The sequence below is a fragment of the Amphibalanus amphitrite genome, unplaced genomic scaffold (genome assembly GCF_019059575.1).
Source record: "Amphibalanus amphitrite isolate SeventyFive unplaced genomic scaffold, NRLGWU_Aamphi_draft 000182F_arrow, whole genome shotgun sequence".
Taxonomy (NCBI): Eukaryota; Metazoa; Arthropoda; class Thecostraca; order Balanomorpha; family Balanidae; genus Amphibalanus; species Amphibalanus amphitrite.
Genome location: NW_024881677.1, coordinates 107,741 through 118,301, shown reverse-complemented (window position 1 = coordinate 118,301; position 10,561 = coordinate 107,741). Strand labels below are relative to the sequence as shown.

The 10,561-nt window shown below is 49.3% G+C and overlaps 1 protein-coding gene across 1 annotated transcript; it reads left to right on the top strand.

The window, feature by feature from the left end:
• The first annotated feature begins 5,514 nt into the window (after positions 1-5,514).
• On the top strand, positions 5,515-8,700 carry LOC122384136 (deaminated glutathione amidase, chloroplastic/cytosolic-like). The gene is made up of 2 exons (XM_043371169.1): positions 5,515-5,803; positions 6,776-8,700. The coding sequence occupies exon 2, from the start codon at positions 6,798-6,800 to the stop codon at positions 8,202-8,204; it is 1,407 nt and encodes a 468-aa protein (XP_043227104.1). The 5' UTR covers positions 5,515-5,803; positions 6,776-6,797; the 3' UTR covers positions 8,205-8,700.
• Positions 8,701-10,561: the final 1,861 nt, after the last annotated feature.

Below are 10,561 nucleotides of genomic sequence, written 5' to 3'. Positions count from 1 at the left end.
GTGATCAGCCGAATCGAATGATATGCGATATGATGCAATTTGGTTAATTTGAACTTATTTTATTAATCTAAGTTTACTTAAAATTTAAGAAAAACTTTAAGTACACTTAAGCAAGCTAAAAAGTATATCATTCGACGCGCCTTGACGTGCTGAGTTCACTGGTGCTTTTCTTTTTGCTCTATCTTAATTAGATCAAAAGTTATAGGCGAAAAACTTTTGACCTGTTTTTAGCGAAATTTTTACATTTATACCCCCCAAACCCCCTAAATATTGACCTAGAGCAACCAAATTTGCACAGGGGCGAGAACTCCGGGGGGCCCACCTACCTACCAAATTTGGTGTTTTAGGTGCCATAGGAGCCAATCGCGAGGGGGGGGGGTCGCATCGACCCCCCCCCCCCCTGCCAGGCCGTGTTATGAAAAATGCCCTGCCAGGGCGAGGGTTAATCTCACTTATATTTAAAATATTTCTCGTGAAATAAGTGGGATCTATCGACCGGATAGTAACAAGGTTTGTGTCATTTCAGGCTCTTTCTATTTGTCCTGGTAGTGGTGACATCATACTGCCAAAAGCCCACTGCTTAGTTAGACGGTAAGCCTGCCGTGATTGAGGACGTCAGGTGACAGATTCTTGCAATGTACGACAACTGACAGGTCAGTTCCCGAAGAGCCGTCAGCCGTGCGGCTCTCGGACACGGGATGACTGATCTCCGCGACGAGCGCTGAAAACATGACGTGAGCACAGACCGACGCAGAAGGGTGAGGTAAATTGACACTCCGGATACGAAACCTGTTCAGATTCAGCGCATCGTTTGTGTGTGTGTGGGGGGGGGGGGAGGGGGAGGAGTACCTACCGGTGGATGGAGCGGAGGGATTATGATGCGAGCTACCGGATACGGAAACAGAGACCGATAGGGCAGCAGCACGACAGCTGGACTGAATCCTTGATCTAGAGGTGATAATTGAGATATCGGTCACGCCGTAGCCGATATAATCTGTTATCGTGTGACACCAAGACCGCTATTCGTCATAAATGTCGATTGTCCATCATGAATCGTAAACCCTGACCGACAACTGGAAACTCCGATCGTGAACGGTTGGGTCGCACATCGGCCTCTTTCGGAAGTCTTCACACACAGGATGTGGCTGTCACGTGCTCTGATGTAATCGGTGCTGTCACGATAAAGCCTACAGCCAAGCTTAGTTCAGCCATTCTTGGCATGCCACTGTCCTCTGGATGAAATTGTCCAGAAATTTAATGAAGCATTTGGAGACTGACTTCCGGGTCAAATCCGTGCTGTAAACTGGCTCGTCCGTCAAAGATGATCTCATCTTTGAGCGATGCTGTTATATCGTGGTGAAAACAGAAGCAAATAGTTGGCTCTTATGGCGTATCCGTAAGGCTTTTTTTCTGCTTGCATCTGCTTTCTTCTAAATGTCACTCGTGATCGACATTTAAGTTTATGACCTCATCCATTCCACATACCGGTATCTAAGAATAAGATGATGCTAGCGACTGCTTTGACACAATTTGTGGGCGGTGAAATCATCATCAATGTACTTTGCTGCGGTTACAAATGCTTAACTGCGATTTGTAGAAGCACAACTAAAATTGTTTCGAAATCTGCTACACATTTTTTTTTCTATCGAGCGAGCAGACACGGAATATCTGATACAATTGACAGCTCAAAAGGGTGTCACCAAACAGTCGTCGACCATATACCGGACGGCGCATCTAAACGAAAATAAAAACGTCGCATCACATCCACTCGTTTTCTATTCACCACCCCCATCCGCCTCCTGCTATAATTTACCGCCATCGAGAGATAAAACCGGTGCCGGATCGCGCCTCGGATGATTGATCGGTCGCGGAGGTGCCGGGTCGATTTGTTTTGGCTGTCAGCGCCTCCCAATTGAGACGCTCCCTATCTGGGAGTGGTCGGGACCCCGCTGGCACGGCGCGGCGCCACCGGAACCTCAGACGATCCAGAGCCACCCTAGACGGTCCGTCGCGTCGGTGGGTGCCAGCAGTGTGGATGGCCGATGGTATAGATACCATTCATTCATTCATTCATTCATTCATTCATTCATTCATTCATTCATTCGTTCATTCATTCATTCATTCATTCATTCATTCATTCATTCATTCATTCATTCATTCATTCATTCATTCATTCATTCATTCATTCATTCATTCATTCATTCATTCATTCGTTCATTCGTTCATTCATTCATTCATTCGTTCATTCATTCATTCATTCATTCATTCATTCATTTGTTCCTTCGTTCGTTAATTCATTCACTCGGTGGCGAGTGCTGCTGAGATAGGTAAATGGTAGGTAAGCTTGGTTAGGGTAGTATAAAAGTGCGGAAGTAAATGCACAGGGTAAATTGAATTAGGGTAAATGCATGCTAATTGAGTCAAACTAGCGGTGACAATTCCGACCTGAAGCTGTAAATTAAGTAGCTAACTATGACGGCGGGCGTCACCCGACACTTTTTACACTTACCTTTTTTATAAGAATTATTCTGCAAAGTTCGTGTCGACAAAAAATAATGAAATTCCGAAACCGTTTTACTATCGAAACTTCCCAGTCGTGTAGTGGGCGCACAGGCTTATTCAATTCCCTGATAAACGTTCTGTTTGTAGCGTATCCTTCCTGGTAAGCCTTCAAAGACCGGCGGAGTTCCAACAACTCTCCAACCACAAGTGCCAGTCTGCCACAGCGGACTAGATTTTCGTGCAGCAGGCGGGTAGATCTGTCCAAAGTCGCAGCTTATTTATAAACAGGCTGTGAACACCTGCTTTGTACGGCAGAGACAGACAGACGGCTGTCTTGTGTCTGTCTGAGTCGAGGAGAGACTGAAACAAGGCGTATACTTCCGATGACTGGTGTTAGGCTGAGGATGGCGTGAGAGCATTCGGGAGGGGCGGCCAGCGGGGAAAGATTTGTTGTTTTCCCATAAAACAATTCAGTGACTTTAGCTCGCACCGTATGCCTCTGCTTTTAGTCTTTTGAGAGGCTGACGAAAACTCGCAGTCAAAACGGCAAGAAACTCACTCTATATCGCGTCTAGTATAGGTATAAGGACAAGCTATTCATACGGTATAGCCAACTACTTATAGCCTGATTTGCATGCGGTGCTAATGGCGCTTGATACTGAATATATCATTGGGGGATAGACTGGAGTGATCCGATTCCGCATCTCAGGCTCGGTCAGCCCTCATGACCGCATATCTACGTGCTACCTGGGCGACGCGCTATATGGCCGATTTACTAAAGTGATCCGTACGAATTTCTTTAACCCGCGCCCCAGTGGCGGTCTCGGCCAACTTCGCCATAGTGGGGGGGGGGGGGATATGTTACCACCCACATCTAACTAAAAAAACTAAGAGGGCTAGAAAGACGCGATAAAAGCAGTCGATAGCTCTCAATGCGTACGTTTGAAAGTATTTCAGTCATTTTTCATCTTATAGGCTGAAAAATGATATAAGATATTATAACCCTCGCCCATGTAGGGGGGGGGGGGTTGGTGCAACCCCCCCCCTGAGGCTTTTCGGAAATAGTGCAAAAACGGCGGCGCGCAGCGCCGCCAAATTTTGGGTACCTTATGGGGCAAACCTTGCGCATCTTTTGATAAAAAAAAATTTGACCGGGTCATGTCAGGTCACGGAGTTATGACGTCACAAAGGGAACAGCCTCCGGCCGGATTTTCACAAACTGAGTGCCAACGCCCGAGGTTTCCTGCCGGTGGTACGGACATCGGTTGATGGATCGTGATGAAACTTCCCATGCATGTTGGGGCAAGTATTGGCTATCATATGGTATAAGAAACTTGACCGGGTCAGGTCAGGTCACGGAGCTATGACGTCACAAGAGGAACAGCGTCCGGTACTATTTTTGAAAAGCGCCCGAACCACTATTTTGCTAATTCTTGTCACCTCAATGGGAATATGCAGCAATGTTAGCTTCTAAAGGGAGCAAATGGACCTCCCAAATCCAAAAATACAATCAGATTTCAAAAATTTAAATTTGGATTTTTCGAATTTCTGCCGCCGACTGTGACCTTACCGACTTCCGGCGCTCCCAACGCGCCATTTTTAGAGCTAGGGAAACGAAATACATACCAAACGATAGAGAATTGATCAAGGAACACGATAGTGAAGGTTTCAAGTCGATATCTCCCACCGTTTTGCCGCAACCGCCGCGGAAAGTTAAAAAAGTCTATTTTTCCGAAAATTTGACCTTTGACCGGTCAAAAGTAGGTCAAATGTTGACCTAGGACCAAAAAATATACCACCAATCGCGAGATCTCGTTGAGAGCAATCCGTTGGTTTTTTCTGCTAAGCTCTACGACGCTCCGTTTTCGAACGCCACGGGGGGGGGGTCGCACCAACTTCGCCCCTGCATGGGCGAAGGTGGCAGATCGCCGTTTACGGGCGAGGGATAAGATACCCCAATATTGCTCTATAGAGCAATATTTGGGTCACGAGAGGTCATCAAAGGTCAAAATTTGCCAAATGTCATTATATTTTTCAGAAAACATGCCGTTATTACAGAGCGAGCGAAGCGAGCGGAGTCTTTCCTTAGGAAATTTCTGAGTATAAGCGGCCAGACGTGCGGACGTTTTTGCGAGGTTTATATCTCAGCAACCACTTGACCGATTTACACGCGGTAATTTTTGTAGGGTAGCTTCATTCCTTCTTCCAAGTATTGGACTATTCCCGATGCATGTGGGTGAACCCTTATGCACGTGCCACCATAGGCGCGGGAGCCGGGGGGGGGGGGGGCAGTGGGGGCAGCTTACCCCCCCCCCCCAACTCTGGGGCCGTGGGGGCGGTGCCCCCACAGCTTGGAGACGGAATACCACACTTTTTTTGCAAATGTTTTCTTTTTTGTTGAAAAAGCCGAGGGGTGAAAAATAAGTGTCTTAAAACCGGTGAGAAAACTAAATTTGGGGGTACCCTAGGTTAATCTCTATTATGGTGTGCCCCCCCCCCCCCAGTCGGAAAGTAGTTCCCGCGCCCCTGCGTGCCACGTGCAAAACGAAGAGGTGTCACTTTTGTAATAGTTGCAATATCTCGGTAGCTAGGGAATTATTTGGTATTGCGGGGACCATTCATGCAATTGGTCACATTTTTAGATTGCTTTTGCTTCGCTAATGGCTCATCTACCAGTTATCATGTCCGTTGCACATCACTGTGCACCGAATGATCTCGGTGATCCGGACAATTCTCCCTGATTATCCGGGTGCTGAGCGCACGCTAGGTAACCCCGGCTGTCAGGTTCGAGATGTGTGTGTCAGCGTTAATTTCAATACAGCGGGTGTAGGTACCTATTATCGCACTACCCGCTATATTAATTACTTCGCTTTCCCAAGATTACTTTACTCCTACGCGCCTTCCATCGAGCAATATTTTCCTTCATCGCCATGCAACGTAAATAAAGGGAAACTTTGCATATGGAAGCTAGGTTTGAGACGTCCATGACGATTCGTAGACAAACGCAAGTTTCTTTTGCTGTTCGTGATGGAAGCAGGGCGGAATCCAATTGGCTGTCTTTGCAAGTTGCCCGGCAACAGGAGGAGACAAAAGGAATATTGCTCATTCAGTAGGTTTTTGCTTAGTAACTTGCGGTCAAAGCTAAATTCTGAACAGATGCATGGTATTGCTTTTATGACACTTCGTTTTTTGTGATGTTTTTACAATTCAATTGAATTTTGAATTAAATTTTGATGTTGTATTCTTGATTTGCAATAAGTGGGCTGGTAGGGCTCAGGGTAGGGCTTCCCAGATTTCTCAGGTGAGCAAGCTGTGGATACTGATAGGTCTTTCGTTTTATTCACAATTTGTACTGTTTGATATAGAAGCGGCGGAACATCTTCAAATAAGGGGGGGGGGGCACTGCCGACTTTTGATCCATTCTTTCCATGCAACGCCCATAGGACTAATACTAAAATTGCTAAATCAAGGGGGGCACGCCACGGTGCCCCGGTGGCTGGTGCCCCCCCCCCCTGTTCTGCTGCCTATGGTTGAATATTTCATTTTTTTCTGTATAAGATCTGCTACCTTACTGGCTAGGTAGGTATGGGGTACCTTTACCTTACCTATCCTTTTTTGCTGAATAGAAATGTAAAGTAACCGTTTGCGAAACTCTCTGTAGTCCTATTGTGACTTGTTTAGTGCATTTGTGATCTTTGCCCTGCTGGTCACCTGTTCTGATTGATGCCTACTTGATATATCTATGGAAGGTTTATGGCTGGTTTATTTTATTAACTTATGGTGGTATGTGATAAATAGTAACAATTATTTGCACGTGTTATCCAAAATGTATTGTTAACATTTACAAATTTGAATGTTACCTATGTTTTGTCTCAAATGTGCCATGATGATGGCACTGTAGCTAGGGTGCTTTCCCTGGATGTTTACAAAAGTAGTGCTGAGGCACTCAGAAGTCAGATGAATGCAATTGAGAGTTGAGCTGGCTTTAACTGGAGCAATATGGCACTTATAGGGCTTTTATACACATCATTAGAATAAGCACAGCCTGAGCAATCCAATGATAGTAAAAACAAAGTGGCCCTGGGCCTCAATTTTCAATACCCTGTTATCTTTTAAACTTGGGATTGAAAAACTTGAAACAATCATGCACATGTAACAGCCATATGAGTCTCTTCGCCTCAGATGATTTTATTGATCATTGGTTTTTGTCTTTTTTTGTCTTGAAGCAGCTGATTTAGTCATATGTGACCTATCACAGTGCTTCAATTCACAGGTTTTCCATCGCTGTTGGTTGGATGCTGTCCAGACTGGTGGCGCCACTCAGATCTTTGGTGGCGCGCTCAATGACTACATTTTCCGACACCTGCCGCGTGGCGGCGCTGCAGGTCACCTGCACCGACGACAAGGCGGCGAACCTGGCGCTGTGCTCCTCGCTGGTGGAGGAGGCGGCCGCCGGCGGCGCGCGGGTCGTCTTCCTGCCGGAGGCGTGCGACTACATTGCGGCCAGCCGACAGCAGGTGGTGGCGCTGGCAGAGCCGCGCGACGGTCCCACGGTGGCCGCGTACCGCGCGCTGGCCGCCCGGCTCGGCGTCTGGCTGTCGGTCGGGGGGTTACACGAGGCCACCGAGCAGAGCCGCGTGCGTAACACCCACCTTCTGGTGTCCCCGGCCGGCCAGCTGGCCGCCTCCTACAGCAAGACACACCTGTTTGACGTGTCCGTGCCGGGCGGGGAGTCAGTCCGAGAGTCGGACTACGTCCGTCCGGGGGAGTCCCTGACGGCGCCCGTCCCCACCCCCGCCGGCCGGCTGGCAATGCTCATCTGCTACGACCTGCGCTTTCCCGAGGTGAGTCAGCTGCTGCGTCATCAGGGCGCGGAGATCCTCACCTATCCGTCCGCGTTCACGGTGGCCACGGGCCGCGCGCACTGGGAACTGGTGCTGCGCGCCCGTGCCGTGGAGACCCAGTGCTATGTGGTGGCCGCCGCACAGGTGGGGCGACACAACGAGAAGCGCGCCTCCTACGGCCACGCCATGATCGTGGACCCGTGGGGGCGCGTGCTGGCTGACGCCGGAGAGCGAGCCAACTGTGTGGTGTATGCTGATGTGTCGGCGGCTGAACTGGCGAGGGTGAGGGTCGGTATGCCGGTGGCGACTCAGCGGCGAGTCGATTTGTATCCTGAGCTGAATCCGGTCCCGCTGCCACCACTAGCGGACTCGGCTGCGATCAACAGCGCTGCCGCAGTCTTCCCCGGAGATAAGGAGAAGTTTAAGTTCGGTCAAGTGACGATAGATGGCGATATGGTGATTTATCGTTCCAAACTGTCCTACGCGTTCGTGAACAAGAAGTGCGTGGTTCCCGGTCACGTGCTGGTGGTTCCGCTGTCTGACCGTCTGCGGCTGGTTGACCTGACCCCTGCGGAGGTGGCTGACCTCTTCCAGGTCTCGCAGCTGGTGCAGCGCCTGGTGGAGAAGGTGCACCAGGCCACCTCAGCCACCGTGTGTGTGCAGGACGGACCGGCCGCCGGACAGACCATTCGGCATGTACATGTGCACGTGATGCCCCGCAAACCGGGCGACTTTGCGTTCAATGATGACGTGTATGACGCTCTGTCGAATCATGACAAGGGTGCGCCGCAGTGGAGAGAGGAGGCGGAGATGAGAGAGGAGTGTGTCATGCTCAGAGAGGAGCTGCTCCGGCTGTGACATCGGGGAGAGATATCGGACTGGACTGGCTGTCGGGTGTCAGGGTGATGGCTCACTGTGTATTTTGGTTTGTGATGCGATGACACGTCAGGTTTGTGTGTAATTGTGATGCGTTGAAGCTCATGGAGCAGCCAAGCTGAAATACGGGACTTGTAAAATGGCGTTGCACCAGGGAATTAGTTTCATTTTAACGCCGTCGATAAATGCTGTGGACTGTAATGTTTTGTGTGACTGGTTTAATGCTGATAATTTTTATGCCTCAAGTGACTTAAAAAAAATGATGGAGGTACTCAAGTGTGTTGTCTATTGTATGAAAGTGTTGTTATGAATCCTCCCCGGATTATTCCACATCTTATTTTATACATTTAGATAAACAACTAAATGGTGAATTCGTTTTCTGATCGTCAACCGTTTCATTCGCAGAACTGCTCTGATTGTACGATGAGATTAAGTCGATGAACGTTGAACTGGTATTGAAAATGGAAACTTAACACTATCAACGTCTTTAAGCGTAATCGAAGGTCGTTCCCGCGGACTTGTTCAATGTTCAAATGACTCTCTAGGAGGAAGTTACTGACTGGCAGCCTTCAGCCAGTAGTCTTGAATATCCGGTACATTGTCAATGAGATGCGGCCCATGGCACCCAAGCTTGACTGCTGTCAAGTCGAATCATTTCACTCGTCTGCAGCGCGCTCTCAGTCCTGTCTGCTGTCCTTCCGGACCTCTGTTGAACGGGGCCCACCATTGTAACAAATTGAGCCGTGAGCTGCGCCGGCAGCGGGCGCGGACACAGCCCGTTTCCGTATCCGGTGCGGACAAAAAGGGGCGCCGACCGGACGGTGGGGGGCGCCGGGTCAGCGCCGTGAAACCACGGCTGGCTGGGCAGCCACTGCTGCTATTCAGCTGTCAGAGATAGGCGGTACTTTTGTCACCTCGGCGCGGCGCGATTGTACGAGTGTGGTGGTCATTGTGCCATGTCATAACAGGTAATGGACAAACATAAGTCAACGAGCGATAATTGAGAGTTTAGGTAATGCTGTAGCCACATGCAATACGTGTATCAGTGCACGGAGCGTGACGTGTAGTGTGAGAATGACCCTCGAATTGAGCGATGCTGAGAATGTATGTGAGAGCATACACTTCCCATTTGTATTGTACGCGTTTGGGCACGGCGATTCTGCTGCGTCTGCGCCACAACATCATCCAGCTATCCCTTCTCGGCGTGGCAGGGGCTGTAGGAAGAAAAATCGACTCAATTTTACATAGGATTCCCCTTTGTCTGGTCGCCGTGCTGTCTGCAGCGGCCGGGTCTCCATTCTGCCGGGCTCGGTGGAGGCACGGCGCGGGCTATCTAATGGTGATCCTCAGTGGGGGAGGCGCCGTGCCGCCATACTGCACGCGCCGAACAAAGGCCCATATCTCAGAGGCTGATCCTCGGCAGCGCGACGAACAGCCCGGTCCAAACCAGTCGCCTCCGCAGCCGGCAGACTCAATTAGATCTCAGAATCGATGAAGTCGATTCGCGCTAACAGTTTGTTTATGACTGCGGTGTGGCTTTGGGATCGCAGCGGGAAAACAATTGGTTTGGTAGGCGGAATGCTGCCCACGTTAGCATTCTAAATCCAAGCCTTTGGCTTTGTTGAATTAGTATATACCTAAACATAAAAAGCAGTACTTTATGCATAGATGGCTTGCAGGCAGACGTCTTGCCTAATGCCTATATCTGATTGGTCTTGGTGGGCTATTTATTTATTGACCACGGGCATTGCTCGGACGTAATATCCTATACCTATAGTTTTGATGACGGTTTATTTAGAAAGGTTTAGTGGCATGCTACGTCTTAGGTATAATTTACACCTTTATACTTTTCCGGCAGTAGTTTCTGACCAATGGCCAGCCCAGCCACCTTTATATTGTTACCAGCTCACTGTCCGGCGCTGCCCGAGGTAAACAGACCTCCAAACGACCGAGCACAAACCCTATAACGACCCTAGAACGGTCCTCTTTAACGTCTGTTCGGGCGGTTGTAGACGGCAGCAAATACAGTCATTTCCGTGCGCGGCGACTGCCTTCAGAGGCGGCGCCGCTAGCGGCTCGGTAATTGATGAAAATTAAGCGGTGCACCGGTAATGTGAGCGCTGAGCTGTTGGGTCGTGATGGCCAGGTGACGAGTTGGACATTGCTGCACGGACGGGGCCACGGGAAAGGCTTTGCGAGGGAGGACCATATCTTTCTGTAGTCATGATTAGGATTTTTGAGGCGGTCTATAGACCTCTGGTGTTACGGGTCAGGCTGGACCTGGGCGAATGAAGCAAGAGTTTGTTACTCGTGTATAAGAAGGTATTTTTAATCCATGT

Bases quoted from the DNA above. Each gene is read 5' to 3' on its own strand.
- LOC122384136 (XM_043371169.1), top strand. From the start codon at position 6,798: ATGCTGTCCAGACTGGTGGCGCCACTCAGATCTTTGGTGGCGCGCTCA.